Source organism: Anomaloglossus baeobatrachus, chromosome 6 (genome assembly GCF_048569485.1).
Source record: "Anomaloglossus baeobatrachus isolate aAnoBae1 chromosome 6, aAnoBae1.hap1, whole genome shotgun sequence".
Taxonomy (NCBI): Eukaryota; Metazoa; Chordata; class Amphibia; order Anura; family Aromobatidae; genus Anomaloglossus; species Anomaloglossus baeobatrachus.
Window position 1 is genome coordinate 184,375,098 of NC_134358.1, and position 16,658 is coordinate 184,391,755.

Below are 16,658 nucleotides of genomic sequence, written 5' to 3' on the forward strand. Positions count from 1 at the left end.
GGACAGCAGAGATCAGCGGTGCCTGCCGGGGGCGGAGGTCAGAGCAGAGTTGTCTGCACAGCGGAGATCAGCGGTGCCTGCCGGGGGCGGAGGTCAGAGCAGAGTCGCCTGCACAGCGGAGATCAGCGGTGCCTGCCGGGGGCGGGGGTCAGAGCAGAGTCGCCTGCACGGCGGAGATCAGCGGTGCCTGCCGGGGGCGGAGGTCAGAGCAGAGTCGCCTGCACGGCGGAGATCAGCGGTGCCTGCCGGGGGCGGAGGTCAGAGCAGAGTCGCCTGCACAGCGGAGATCAGCGGTGCCTGCCGGGGGCGTTGGTATTTGGAGTTCACCGCGGTTCAGTTTGGAAACACATAAACCACGAGCGGCTCCAAACATAAAGCTTTATTCTGATTGGGCGCTGCGCTCCTTCTACTCGGTGCGGTGCTGGCGGCTCCGGCATCTCGCGGCTGAGGCTCGTCACATCCTGGCCTCCGGCCTCCGCTCTTTTGGCTTTGCGAGTCTCCGTCTCTCCTGACGCGGCTGAATAATGTCGCAGCTTTATCCTTTATCTAACTGGGCGGCGGCGCAGGAATAAGCGTGGAGTCTGATGGCGGCCGGGGGTCTGCGGCGGTGGCCGGGGGTCTGCGGCAGTGGCCGGGGGTCTGCTCGCCGGGATCGCTTTATACGTCCTCTATAGGGGCTACCTGCGGATGAATCACAGACATATCATTAGAGCCGCAGCACAGAATCCACTGGAACACTGGTCACAGCTGAGGGTCTGTTACAATGTATCCTCCGCGCTCCACACCATACATTGTACCTGCACTGACACACTGTAACAAACCACAAATGCCGGGCTTCAGTCTCTGACAGCAAGCAGAGGTGTGGAGACCGGCGGCAGCCTCAGATGTACAGGAGAAAGCACAGGACGGCCTCTGTATCCCCCCGCGGCCCACCCCACAGCTGCACTATCGAGGCTCCTGCTCCACTCACAGCCAAAGCTGCAATCACAGTTCTGCTGCTCTATGGGACGCAGTGCATTGTGGGTGCTGCGGTCACGGCAGGCGCCCCGGACTCACCTCTAACCAAGCAGCTTCTGGCTCCGTTTATCCACCGCCACCACCACGTTGTTGTAATTCCCGCCTGCAACATAGAGATGTGCATTACCGGTATATCATCAGACGCTGCCCCCTAGTGACGGATCCACAGCGAGCGCGGCCAGAAATCCGGAATATCAGACCGACACACTGTAACACCCCCCCAGCTGTAAGCAGCGTGACCGGACCGATACACTGTAACACCCCCCAGCTGTAAGCAGCATGACCAGACCGATACACTGTAACACCCCCCAGCTGTAAGCAGCGTGACCAGACCGATACACTGTAACACCCCCCAGCTGTAAGCAGCGTGACCAGACCGATACACTGTAACACCCCCCAGCTGTAAGCAGCATGACCGGACCGATACACTGTAACACCCCCCAGCTGTAAGCAGCGTGACCAGACCGATACACTGTAACACCCCCCCAGCTGTAAGCAGCGTGACCAGACCGATACACTGTAACACCCCCCCAGCTGTAAGCAGCATGACCAGACCGATACACTGTAACACCCCCCCAGCTGTAAGCAGCATGACCGGACCGATACACTGTAACACCCCCCCAGCTGTAAGCAGCATGACCGGACCGATACACTGTAACACCCCCCAGCTGTAAGCAGCATGACCAGACCGATACACTGTAACACCCCACCAGCTGTAAGCAGCGTGACCAGACCGATACACTGTAACACCCCCCAGCTGTAAGCAGCATGACCAGACCGATACACTGTAACACCCCACCAGCTGTAAGCAGCATGACCAGACCGATACACTGTAACACCCCCCAGCTGTAAGCAGCATGACCAGACCGATACACTGTAACACCCCACCAGCTGTAAGCAGCGTGACCAGACCGATACACTGTAACACCCCCCAGCTGTAAGCAGCATGACCAGACCGATACACTGTAACACCCCCCAGCTGTAAGCAGCATGACCAGACCGATACACTGTAACACCCCACCAGCTGTAAGCAGCATGACCAGACCGATACACTGTAACACCCCCCCAGCTGTAAGCAGCATGACCAGACCGATACACTGTAACACCCCCCAGCTGTAAGCAGCGTGACCAGACCGATACAATGTAACACCCCCCAGCTGTAAGCAGCGTGACCAGACCGATACACTGTAACACCCCCCCAGCTGTAAGCAGCGTGACCAGACCGATACACTGTAACACCCCCCCAGCTGTAAGCAGCGTGACCAGACCGATACACTGTAACACCCCCCCAGCTGTAAGCAGCATGACCGGACCGATACACTGTAACACCCCCCCAGCTGTAAGCAGCATGACCAGACCGATACACTGTAACATCCCCCCAGCTGTAAGCAGCATGACCGGACCGATACACTGTAACACCCCCCAGCTGTAAGCAGCATGACCAGACCGATACACTGTAACACCCCCCAGCTGTAAGCAGCGTGACCAGACCGATACACTGTAACACCCCCCAGCTGTAAGCAGCGTGACCAGACCGATACACTGTAACACCCCCCAGCTGTAAGCAGCGTGACCAGACCGATACACTGTAACACCCCCCCAGCTGTAAGCAGCATGACCAGACCGATACACTGTAACACCCCCCAGCTGTAAGCAGCGTGACCAGACCGATACACTGTAACACCCCCCAGCTGTAAGCAGCGTGACCAGACCGATACACTGTAACACCCCCCAGCTGTAAGCAGCGTGACCAGACCGATACACTGTAACACCCCCCAGCTGTAAGCAGCATGACCAGACCGATACACTGTAACACCCCCCAGCTGTAAGCAGCATGACCGGACCGATACACTGTAACACCCCCCAGCTGTAAGCAGCATGACCGGACCGATACACTGTAACACCCCCCAGCTGTAAGCAGCATGACCAGACCGATACACTGTAACATCCCCCCAGCTGTAAGCAGCATGACCGGACCGATACACTGTAACACCCCCCAGCTGTAAGCAGCGTCACCAGACCGATACACTGTAACACCCCCCAGCTGTAAGCAGCGTGACCAGACCGATACACTGTAACACCCCCCAGCTGTAAGCAGCGTGACCAGACCGATACACTGTAACACCCCCCCAGCTGTAAGCAGCATGACCAGACCGATACACTGTAACACCCCCCAGCTGTAAGCAGCGTGACCAGACCGATACACTGTAACACCCCCCAGCTGTAAGCAGCGTGACCAGACCGATACACTGTAACACCCCCCAGCTGTAAGCAGCGTGACCAGACCGATACACTGTAACACCCCCCAGCTGTAAGCAGCGTGACCAGACCGATACACTGTAACACCCCCCAGCTGTAAGCAGCATGACCAGACCGATACACTGTAACACCCCCCAGCTGTAAGCAGCGTGACCAGACCGATACACTGTAACACCCCCCAGCTGTAAGCAGCGTGACCAGACCGATACACTGTAACACCCCCCAGCTGTAAGCAGCGTGACCAGACCGATACACTGTAACACCCCCCAGCTGTAAGCAGCGTGACCAGACCGATACACTGTAACACCCCCCCAGCTGTAAGCAGCATGACCAGACCGATACACTGTAACACCCCCCAGCTGTAAGCAGCGTGACCAGACCGATACACTGTAACACTCCACCAGCTGTAAGCAGCATGACCAGACCGATACACTGTAACACCCCCCAGCTGTAAGCAGCATGACCAGACCGATACACTGTAACACCCCCCCAGCTGTAAGCAGCGTGACCAGACCGATACACTGTAACACCCCACCAGCTGTAAGCAGCATGACCAGACCGATACACTGTAACACCCCACCAGCTGTAAGCAGCGTGACCAAACCGATACACTGTAACACCCCACCAGCTGTAAGCAGCATGACCGGACCGATACACTGTAACACCCCACCAGCTGTAAGCAGCATGACCGGACCGATACACTGTAACACCCCCCAGCTGTAAGCAGCATGACCGGACCGATACACTGTAACACCCCCCAGCTGTAAGCAGCATGACCAGACCGATACACTGTAACACCCCCCAGCTGTAAGCAGCATGACCAGACCGATACACTGTAACACCCCCCAGCTGTAAGCAGCGTGACCAGACCGATACACTGTAACACCCCCCAGCTGTAAGCAGCATGACCAGACCGATACACTGTAACACCCCCCAGCTGTAAGCAGCATGACCGGACCGATACACTGTAACACCCCCCAGCTGTAAGCAGCATGACCAGACCGATACACTGTAACACCCCCCAGCTGTAAGCAGCATGACCAGACCGATACACTATAACACCCCCCCAGCTGTAAGCAGCATGACCAGACCGATACACTGTAACACCCCCCAGCTGTAAGCAGCGTGACCAGACCGATACACTGTAACACCCCCCAGCTGTAAGCAGCGTGACCAGACCGATACACTGTAACACCCCCCCAGCTGTAAGCAGCGTGACCAAACCGATACACTGTAACACCCCCCAGCTGTAAGCAGCGTGACCAGACCGATACACTGTAACACCCCCCAGCTGTAAGCAGCGTGACCAGACCGATACACTGTAACACCCCCCCAGCTGTAAGCAGCATGACCAGACCGATACACTGTAACACCCCCCAGCTGTAAGCAGCATGACCAGACCGATACACTGTAACACCCCCCAGCTGTAAGCATGACCGGACCGATACACTGTAACACCCCCCAGCTGTAAGCAGCATGACCAGACCGATACACTGTAACACCCCCCAGCTGTAAGCAGCATGACCAGACCGATACACTGTAACACCCCCCAGCTGTAAGCAGCATGACCAGACCGATACACTGTAACACCCCCCAGCTGTAAGCAGCGTGACCAGACCGATACACTAACACCCCCCAGCTGTAAGCAGCGTGACCAGACCGATACACTGTAACACCCCCCCAGCTGTAAGCAGCATGACCAGACCGATACACTGTAACACCCCCCAGCTGTAAGCAGCATGACCAGACCGATACACTGTAACACCCCCCAGCTGTAAGCAGCATGACCAGACCGATACACTGTAACACCCCCCAGCTGTAAGCAGCGTGACCAGACCGATACACTGTAACACCCCCCAGCTGTAAGCAGCATGACCGGACCGATACACTGTAACACCCCCCAGCTGTAAGCAGCATGACCGGACCGATACACTGTAACACCCCCCAGCTGTAAGCAGCATGACCAGACCGATACACTGTAACACCCCCCAGCTGTAAGCAGCATGACCAGACCGATACACTGTAACACCCCCCAGCTGTAAGCAGCGTGACCAGACCGATACACTAACACCCCCCAGCTGTAAGCAGCGTGACCAGACCGATACACTGTAACACCCCCCCAGCTGTAAGCAGCATGACCAGACCGATACACTGTAACACCCCCCAGCTGTAAGCAGCATGACCAGACCGATACACTGTAACACCCCCCAGCTGTAAGCAGCATGACCAGACCGATACACTGTAACACCCCCCAGCTGTAAGCAGCGTGACCAGACCGATACACTGTAACACCCCCCAGCTGTAAGCAGCGTGACCAGACCGATACACTGTAACACCCCCCAGCTGTAAGCAGCATGACCAGACCGATACACTGTAACACCCCCCAGCTGTAAGCAGCATGACCAGACCGATACACTGTAACACCCCCCCAGCTGTAAGCAGCATGACCAGACCGATACACTGTAACACCCCACCAGCTGTAAGCAGCGTGACCAAACCGATACACTGTAACACCCCACCAGCTGTAAGCAGCATGACCGGACCGATACACTGTAACACCCCCCAGCTGTAAGCAGCATGACCAGACCGATACACTGTAACACCCCCCAGCTGTAAGCAGCGTGACCAGACCGATACACTGTAACACCCCCCAGCTGTAAGCAGCGTGACCAGACCGATACACTGTAACACCCCCCAGCTGTAAGCAGCATGACCAGACCGATACACTGTAACACCCCCCAGCTGTAAGCAGCATGACCAGACCGATACACTGTAACACCCCCCCAGCTGTAAGCAGCATGACCAGACCGATACACTGTAACACCCCACCAGCTGTAAGCAGCGTGACCAAACCGATACACTGTAACACCCCACCAGCTGTAAGCAGCATGACCGGACCGATACACTGTAACACCCCCCAGCTGTAAGCAGCATGACCGGACCGATACACTGTAACACCCCACCAGCTGTAAGCCGCGTGATGAGTGGATATAAAGAGCAATGTCCCAATCATTAGAGGCCTCGGTGTGACGGCGGTCGCGGTGTGGCGGCGGTCGCGGTGTGACGGCGGCCTCGGTGTGGCGGCGGCCTCGGTGTGGTGGCGGTCGCGGTGTGGCTGTGGTCGCGGTGTGGCGGCGGTCGCGGTGTGGCGGCGGTCGCGGTGTGACGGCGGCCTCGGTGTGGCGGCGGTCGCGGTGTGGCGGCGGTCGCGGTATGGCGGCGGTCGCGGTGTTGCTGCGGTCGCGGTGTGGCAGCGGCCTCGGTGTGACGGCGGTCGCGGTGTGGCGGCGGTCGCGGTGTGGCGGCGGTCACGGTGTGGCGGCGGTCGCGGTGTGGCGGCGGTCGCGGTGTGGCGGCGGTAGTGGTGCAGCCGGTCTCCAGGACTCACCGTGCTCGTCTTTGGGATACTTGTGTCTCAGGCTTCTCCCGTCTGGAATGAAACATAGATGAGTAATGCAGAGGCCTCGCCCCACGTGCGCCCCCCCATCATGGCCTCCCTCCCACAGCGATCCTGCTGTACACCCCCAGCCACAGGACCCCGGTCATCACCCAGCTTTCCCAGGAGCAGACAGGCCGCACTCACCTGCGTTCCCCCTCTGCTTGATGCACTGCCCTCGGTTCGGGATGCCCTCGGCCGGGCTGCCGGGGTTTATGATGTGACATTCATAGCCGGTCGGGCAGTGCAGCGGCTCGTCCCCGTCCTCGGTCGTGCTGCACGCCTCCGCTGTAAACGGCAGAAGACGAGTCTAAGCTGGAGGGAAAATCCCCCAAAATACAGACCCCCCCATCATCCACTCACCACCACTAATGGCCGCCCATCATCCACTCACCACCACTAATGGCCGCCCATCATCCACTCACCACCACTAATGGCCGCCCATCATCCACTCACCACCACTAATGGCCGCCCATCATCCACTCACCACCACTAATGGCCGCCCATCATCCACACATCACCACTAATGGCCGCCCATCATGCACTCATCACCACTAATGGCCGCCCATCATCCACTCACCACCACTAATGGCCGCCCATCATCCACACATCACCACTAATGGCCGCCCATCATGCACTCATCACCACTAATGGCCGCCCATCATCCACTCATCACCACTAATGGTCGCCCATCATGCACTCATCACCACTAATGGTCGCCCATCATCCACTCATCACCACTAATGGCCGCCCATCATCCACTCACCACCACTAATGGCCGCCCATCATCCACTCACCACCACTAATGGCCGCCCATCATCCACTCATCACCACTAATGGCCGCCCATCATCCACACATCACCACTAATGGCCGCCCATCATGCACTCATCACCACTAATGGCCGCCCATCATCCACTCATCACCACTAATGGTGGCCCATCATCCACTCACCACCACTAATGGCCGCCCATCATCCACACATCACCACTAATGGCCGCCCATCATGCACTCATCACCACTAATGGCCGCCCATCATCCACTCATCACCACTAATGGCCGCCCATCATCCACTCACCACCACTAATGGCCGCCCATCATCCACTCATCACCACTAATGGCCGCCCATCATCCACACATCACCACTAATGGCCGCCCATCATGCACTCATCACCACTAATGGCCGCCCATCATCCACTCATCACCACTAATGGTCGCCCATCATCCACTCACCACCACTAATGGCCGCCCATCATCCACACATCACCACTAATGGCCGCCCATCATGCACTCATCACCACTAATGGCCGCCCATCATCCACTCATCACCACTAATGGTCGCCCATCATCCACACATCACCACTAATGGCCGCCCATCATCCACTCATCACCACTAATGGTCGCCCATCATCCACTCACCACCACTAATGGCCGCCCATCATCCACACATCACCACTAATGGCCGCCCATCATGCACTCATCACCACTAATGGCCGCCCATCATCCACTCATCACCACTAATGGTCGCCCATCATCCACTCATCACCACTAATGGCCACCCATCATCCACACATCACCACTAATGGCCGCCCATCATCCACACATCACCACTAATTGCCGCCCATCATCCACTCATCACCACTAATGGCCGCCCATCATCCACTCATCACCACTAATGGCCGCCCATCATCCACACATCACCACTAATGGCCGCCCATCATCCACTCATCACCACTAATGGCCGCCCATCATCCACTCATCACCACTAATGGCCGCCCATCATCCACTCATCACCACTAATGGCCGCCCATCATCCACTCATCACCACTAATGGCCGCCCATCATCCATACATCACCACTAATGGCCGCCCATCATCCACTCATAACCACTAATGGCCGCCCATCATCCACACATCACCACTAATGGCCGTCCATCATCCACACATCACCACTAATGGCCGCCCATCATCCACCCATCATCCACTCATCACCACTAATGGCCGCCCATCATCCACTCATCCCCACTAATGGCCGCCCATCATCCGCACATCACCACTAATGGCCGCCCATCATCCACTCATCCCCACTAATGGCCGCCCATCATCCGCACATCACCACTAATGGCCGCCCATCATCCACTCATCCCCACTAATGGCCGCCCATCATCAGCACATCACCACTAATGGCCGCCCATCATCAGCACATCACCACTAATGGTCACCCATCATCCACTCACCACCACTAATGGCCGCCCAGCATCCACTCATCACCACTAATGGCCGCCCATCATCCACTCATCACCACTAATGGCCGCCCATCATCCACTCACTACCACTAATGGCCGCCCAGCATCCACTCATCACCACTAATGGCCGCCCATCATCCACACATCACCACTAATGGTCACCCATCATCCACTCACTACCACTAATGGCCGCCCATCATCCACTCATCACCACTAATGGCCGCCCATCATCCACTCATCACCACTAATGGCCGCCCATCATCCACTCACCACTAATGGCCGCCCATCATCCATACATCACCACTAATGGCCGCCCATCATCCACTCATCACCACTAATGGCCGCCCATCATCCACTCATCACCACTAATGGCCACCCATCATCCACACATCACCACTAATGGCCGCCCATCATCCACTCATCACCACTAATGGCCGCCCATCATCCACTCATCACCACTAATGGCCGCCCATCATCCACTCATCACCACTAATGGCCGCCCATCATCCACACATCACCACTAATGGCCGCCCATCATGCACTCATCACCACTAATGGCCGCCCATCATCCACTCACCACTATCCACACATCATCACCACAGTACAGACTGCACCTTGTAAGGCCTCCTCGGGTCCGTCCAGTAACCAGCCGTTCCCCCCCAGCCAGCGAGGTTTGGGCTGCACAAGCCAATCCAGCACTGCAATGACATGAAGGGTGCGGTCAGTGAGGGGCGAGGGGCGCACGACACACATGGAGGGGTTAGGCCTCGAGAGAGAGAGAGGGAGGCGGTCACCAAATACTGGGTATAGAGGGGACAGGCGGTCACTGAATACTGGGTATGGAGGGGACAGGCGGTCACTGAATACTGGGTATGGAGGGGACAGGCGGTCACTGAATACTGGGTATAGAGGGGACAGGCGGTCACTGAATACTGGGTATGGAGGGGACAGGCGGTCACTGAATACTGGGTATGGAGGGGACAGGCGGTCACCAAATACTGGGTATAGAGGGGACAGGCGGTCACTGAATACTGGGTATGGAGGGGACAGGCGGTCACTGAATACTGGGTATGGAGGGGACAGGCGGTCACTGAATACTGGGTATGGAGGGGACAGGCGGTCACCAAATACTGGGTATAGAGGGGACAGGCGGTCACTGAATACTGGGTATGGAGGGGACAGGCGGTCACTGAATACTGGGTATGGAGGGGACAGGCGGTCACTGATTACTGGGTATAGAGGGGACAGGCGGTCACTGAATACTGGGTATGGAGGGGACAGGCGGTCACTGAATACTGGGTATAGAGGGGACAGGCGGTCACTGAATACTGGGTATAGAGGGGACAGGCGGTCACTGAATACTGGGTATAGAGGGGACAGGCGGTCACTGAATACTGGGTATAGAGGGTGTCACAAACCACCGGGGGGGTCACTCAGAAATCCCCCGCGCTGGCTACCAGTACGTCACAATCGGGGGGTAACAAGTGGGGGTCACCCCTCCTTTATACCTCCCGACCGACAGACAGAGCACGTGACGCGCTCTCTAGCGCCCCTCTTATAGTCAGGCCAATTATGGAATTGCCCGACCATAAGCAAGGAGGCCGCTATACTACTTATGCCGATTATTGAAGGGTCCCCGGTGAGAGTAGGGTATATATTCCCCCGACCTCCGCGGGCGGAATATATAATATCCTCCCGAATCTCACCGGCCTCCCCACAATAATCCTTGGCACAACTCGCTGCCACCAACCGCTTCACGGTAACTATTAGCCGAACACACAGACGTGGGATTCAAGATCGAGATAACAGAACAGCCCAAGATTAATTATATAATTTAATCAGCCTAAAGCACACTAGAAACTACAATATATACAATAGGGAATCTACAGAATATACATATGTCAGAGTACAGTTACAGATAAAGCATGGGTTACAAACAGGCATACACAGTTCCAGCAGTTACCTTGTTGCGTCTGGCCACAGGGGGGCGCTGTAGACCAGGTTTCCAGGAACTCCCACAGATGTTTCCTACACGTGACCCCCAGCGAAAGAACACTGGAAAATGGCCGAAGTAGGGTTATCAACCTGGGCAGATCCAGGTCCCCTCCTACCTTAGTGACCTCACAGGGAAGCACTGCCACTCCCCCTGCATGGATCAGAATTATCCAGCAAAGGGGATATTGGCCATAACTTTGCCTGGGAGCGTCGTAGGCAGACGCCAATGCTCTCATTGTGACAGTTATGAATTTAGCTACAGAACGAGGGGACTCATGACCTGTCTGCCAGTTCCCCATTGGCTGATATCACGCCTGGGGCATTTCCCAATGTCCTGCTCCCATAAAAAGGGTGTGCCGGCATCGTCCGCATGCGGAGACACCATTTTTATGGTTGCCATATTTATCGGAAATATGGCTTGCGAGATATGAACCATTTTTTACTGGAGTCGTTCTGTCTGGCTACTTCCAGAGCCTTGCTAATTAGATAGCAGCTCCTACTACAGGGTGACGGCAGGGAGTCATCCTGTGTCCATTGTTCCTACACCACCTCATCTCCATATCACAGGACATGGCCATGGAGGTGTAAGTGGAACACTGAGAACAAGAAGGGAGGGGGCACTGCCAGGGAGTGATGAGGGATTATGACTGGAGTCATAATTCAGCTTCATATCCCGGGATTTGCCTCACACCTCCCCCCTTTTGAGGGCGCTAGGGGGCAGCAAACTCCGGTGTTCCCCCGTGCGCCCGTCCGCGACCTCTCCTTGTCGGGACAGCCCGTCTGCGTTACCGTGGTCACGGCCCCGTTTGTGGCGAATGGTGAAGTTGTATTGCTGGAGCGCAAGGCTCCATCGCAACAATCGCCCATTCGTCCCAGAGACGGTGTGCAACCAGCTGAGGGGATTGTGGTCCGTCTCCACGATGAAGTGGCGCCCGTATAGATAGGGTTGCAGACGCTGCAGGGCCCACACTATGGCCAGGCACTCCTTCTCCATCGTGGAATAGGCAACTTCCCTTGGTAACAGCTTCCTGCTCAGGTACAAGACTGGGTGCTCTTGGCTCGCAGAGTCCACCTGGCTGAGCACCGCACCGAGGCCGAAGTCACTGGCGTCGGTCTGTACTACAAACGGCCGCGTGAAGTCGGCTGCCTGTAGCACGGGCGGGCTGGACAGGGCGTCCTTTAGGGCCCGGAAGGCTGTCTCGCAGTCCATTGTCCAATCGACTGCAGAGGGCAGCTTCTTCTTGGTGAGGTCCGTCAAGGGCTTTGCCAGGCTACTATAGCATGGAACAAACCTCCTATAGTACCCAGCGGTCCCCAAGAAGGACATCACCTGCTTCTTGGTCCTGGGGGTGGGCCAGGATGCGATGGCCTCCACTTTCTCAGGCTCGGGCTTCAGTGTTCTCCCGCCTACCCGGTGACCGAGGTACTGGACCTCGCTCATGGCCAGCTGACACTTTCCCGGCTTGATGGTCAAACCTGCCCGGTGGATCCGCCTGAGCACCTGTGCTAGATGCTCTAGGTGGTCCTCCCAGGTGGGACTGAAGACGGCAATGTCATCCAGGTACGCGGCCGCGTACCCTTCAAGTCCCTTGAGCAGGGTGTTGACCATCCGCTGGAAAGTGGCAGGGGCATTCCTCATCCCGAATGGCATCACCGTGGACTCGTACAGTCCAAATGGGGTAATAAAGGCAGAGCGTTCCCTGGCCTTGCGAGTCAGGGGGATCTGCCAATATCCCCGGCTCAGATCCATGATGGTCAGGTACTGAGCCCCGGCCAACTGATCGAGCAGGTCATCGATGCGTGGCATTGGGTACGCATCGGCGACCGTGACAGCATTGAGCCCCCTGTAGTCCACGCAGAACCGAGTGGTTCGGTCCTTCTTAGGGACGAGGACTACAGGCGAGGCCCAAGCGCTGTTGGATGCCTGGATCACCCCCAGCTTCAGCATCTCGTCAATCTCCTGGCGCATGTGTTGCTGCACCTCCAGGGAGACCCGATATGCTGAACGCCGGATCGGGGGATGATCCCCAGTGTCCACGTGATGGACAGCCAAGTCAGTCCTTCCGGGCTGGTTGGTAAACAACCCCCGGAAGGGGTGTAGGGTGGCCCACAGCTGGGACCGTTGGTCCTCCAAGAGCTGGTGGCCAACCTCCACATCCTCAATGGATCCGCCTGCCCTAACCTGGGCTAGCATATCCAAGAGGGTTTCCGCCTCTCCCTCCTCGGGCAGGTTGCACACGGGGAGCGCACATGCCTCCCGCTCCTGATGTGCCTTCATCATGTTCACATGGAAGGGCTTCCGCCTTCCACGGGCAGGGTCCAGGGTGACCAGGTACGTCACAGGGTTGAGCTGCTGGTACACGAGGTATGGGCCTTCCCAGGCTGCCTGAAGCTTGTCCTGTGGTACGGGGACCAGTACCCACACCTCTTGACCCACTTGGTAGGTCCTCTCACAAGCGTTCTGGTCGTACCAACGCTTCTGATCGGCCTGGGCTTGAGCCATATTGTCGTGTACCAGTTGCGTCAAGGCCTGCATTTTGTCCCGGAAGCGCATGACATACTCGATAACCGACACTCCAGGGGTGGCCAAATCCCCTTCCCAAGCCTCTTTCACCAGAGCCAGGGGGCCCCGCACACGTCGCCCGTACAGGAGCTCAAACGGTGAGAATCCTGTTGAGGCCTGTGGAACCTCCCGGTAAGCAAATAACAGGTGTGGGAGATACCGCTCCCAGTCACGCCCATGGGAGTCGACCAACATCTTAAGCATCTGCTTTAAGGTGCCATTGAACCGCTCGCACAGGCCATTAGTCTGTGGATGGTACGGGCTGGCCACCAGATGTCGCACCTGGACTTGCTTACAGAGGGCCTCCATCAGCTGGGACATGAATTGGGTCCCCCGGTCAGTGAGCATTTCCTGGGGAAAACCCACTCGGGAGAAAATCTCCAGCAATGCGGTGGCCACCTTGTCAGCCCGAATGGACGACAAGGCCACTGCTTCTGGGTACCGGGTGGCATAGTCCACTACCGTCAGTATGAAGCGTTTCCCGGAGCTGCTGGGGATGGCCAGCGGGCCGACCAGATCCACAGCCACCCTCCTGAAAGGCTCATCGATGATTGGCAGAGATACTAGTGGGGCTTTGGGGTGTGGCCCCGCCTTCCCCACTCTCTGACAGGTTTCACACGAACGGCAGTAGGCAGCCACATCGGCCCCCATTTTTGGCCAGTAGAAATGCTGGTTTAACCTGGCCTTGGTCTTAGCGATCCCTAGGTGTCCGGCCATCGGAATCTCATGTGCGATCCGCAACAACTCCGTCCGGAACGGATAGGGTACCACCAACTGTCGGTCCCTGGGCCACGCCTCCGGTGAACCCTGCTGGACTGTGGCCCGGTACAGCCGTCCTTGGTCCCAGACCACTCGCTCCGGGTCCGAGTCCGAGGGAGGCGGTGCCGCCTGCTCCTTAAGAGCTTTCAGGCTGTCGTCAGCTTCTAACGCTGCCTGAAACCCCTGACTAGATGTGGCCAGAATCGACGAGACTGTCACATCTTCAGTCAGTACCCCGGGACCTGTGTCCTGGCCTCCACCTGACTCGGCTGCCACTTGGTCAGAAGGGGAAGAGCTATCGGACCTCCGGGAGGCCCCTTGGCTTCCAGCACTCCCACTGCGGGTGACAGCGGCCACAGCCGCTGCGACCGTGGGTCGTGCCTGCTCCTCCTCCGTTCCTGACCAAGTCGCCGGTTCAGGCAGACCTACCTGGCTTCCTGACACCCCGGTTGTGGGGGAACCATGCACCGAGATCTTACCTGGGAGCACTTCCGCTCCTGGACCGGCCCCAATCTCACCTGCCTGTTCCCCTCCTGCAGCAACAGAACCCCGCTGTGAAATCTCTGGGGACCCCACATTTGCTGTGGTAGCCCCCACCCCACACACTGGTCCTCCCCCTGCAGCACCCTGCTCTCTGCTTATCCCTGCAGAGGGCAGCAGATCCCAGCTCACAGGCTGGTTACTTGTAGAGGCATTGTCACACCTTTCTCTGACCCCCTCCCCTGTCACAGCTGCAGCTGAGTGTGTGTCTGTCACAAACCACCGGGGGGGTCACTCAGAAATCCCCCGCGCTGGCTACCAGTACGTCACAATCGGGGGGTAACAAGTGGGGGTCACCCCTACTTTATACCTCCCGACCGACAGACAGAGCACGTGACGCGCTCTCTAGCGCCCCTCTTATAGTCAGGCCAATTATGGAATTGCCCGACAATAAGCAAGGAGGCCGCTATACTACTTATGCCGATTATTGAAGGGTCCCCGGTGCGAGTAGGGTATATATTCCCCCGACCTCCGCGGGCGGAATATATAATATCTTCCCGGATCTCACTGGCCTCCCCACAATAATCCTTGGCACAACTCGCTGCCACCAACCGATTTACGGTAACTATTAGCCGAACACACAGACGCGGGATTCGAGATCGAGATAACAGAACAGCCCAAGATTAATTATATAATTTAATCAGCCTAAAGCACACTAGAAACTACAATATATACAATAGGGAATCTACAGAATATACATATGTCAGAGTACAGTTACAATCAAAGCATGGGTTACAAACAGGCATACACAGTTCAATCAGTTACCTTGTTGCGTCTGGCCACAGGGGGGCGCTGTAGACCAGGTTTCCAGGAACTCCCACAGATGTTTCCTACACGTGCCCCCAGCGAGAAGAACCTTGGAAAATGGCCGAAGCAGGGTTATCAACCTGGGCAAATCCAGGTCTCCTCCTACCTTAGTGACCTCACGGGGAAGCACTGCCACTCCCCCTGCATGGATCAGAATTATCCAGCAAAGGGGATTTTGGCTATAACTTTGCCTGGGAGCGTCGTAGGCAGACGCCAATGCTCTCATTGTGACAGTTATGAATTTAGCTACAGAACGAGGGGACTCATGACCTGTCTGCCAGTTCCCCATTGGCTGATATCACGCCTGGGGCATTTCCCAATGTCCTGTTCCCATAAAAAGGGGGTGCCGGCATCGTCCACATGCGGAGACACCATTTTTATGGTTGCCATATTTATCGGAAATATGGCTTGCGAGATATGAACCATTTTTTACTGGAGTCGTTCTGTCTGGCTATTTCCATAGCCTTGCTAACTAGCTAGCAGCCCCCACTACAGGGTCACGGCAGGGAGTCATCCTGTGTCCATTGTCCTGAAGCCACCTAATTTCCATATCACAGGACATGGCCATGGATTTGTTGCTAAACCAGTTGTGTGAAGGGAAGGGGGTAGTGACACCAGGAGAGGGCTTCCTGACATGACTTGAATGTCATGATTTATCGTCATATCTCCGGATTTACCTCACACCTCCCCCCTTTTGAGGGCGCTAGGGGGCAGCACACTCCGGTGTTCCCCCGTGCGCCCGTCCGCGACCTCTCCTTGTCGGGACAGCCCGTCTGCGTTACCGTGGTCACGGCCCCTTTTGTGGCGAATGGTGAAGTTGTATTGCTGGAGCGCAAGGCTCCATCGCAACAATCGCCCATTCGTCCCAGAGACGGTGTGCAACCAGCTGAGGGGATTGTGGTCCGTCTCCACCATGAAGTGGCGCCCGTATAGATAGGGTTGCAGACGCTGCAGGGCCCACACTATGGCCAGGCACTCCTTCTCCATCGTGGAATAGGCAACTTCCCTTGGTAACAGCTTCCTGCTCAGGTACAAGACT

The 16,658-nt window shown here is 56.8% G+C and overlaps 1 protein-coding gene across 1 annotated transcript in view; it reads right to left on the minus strand.

Annotated features, from left to right (window-relative positions):
- Positions 1-364: 364 nt before the first annotated feature.
- Positions 365-16,658, minus strand: part of WFDC1 (WAP four-disulfide core domain 1) — a 52,270-nt gene continuing 35,976 nt past the window's right edge. The window contains exons 3-7 of the mRNA XM_075316407.1: positions 9,570-9,653; positions 6,860-7,000; positions 6,665-6,706; positions 1,057-1,120; positions 365-681 (exon numbers count right to left, since the gene is read on the minus strand). Coding sequence (XP_075172522.1) covers positions 1,059-1,120; positions 6,665-6,706; positions 6,860-7,000; positions 9,570-9,653 — 329 coding nt within the window. The 3' untranslated portion in view covers positions 365-681; positions 1,057-1,058. The remainder of the gene's footprint in view (positions 682-1,056; positions 1,121-6,664; positions 6,707-6,859; positions 7,001-9,569; positions 9,654-16,658) is intronic.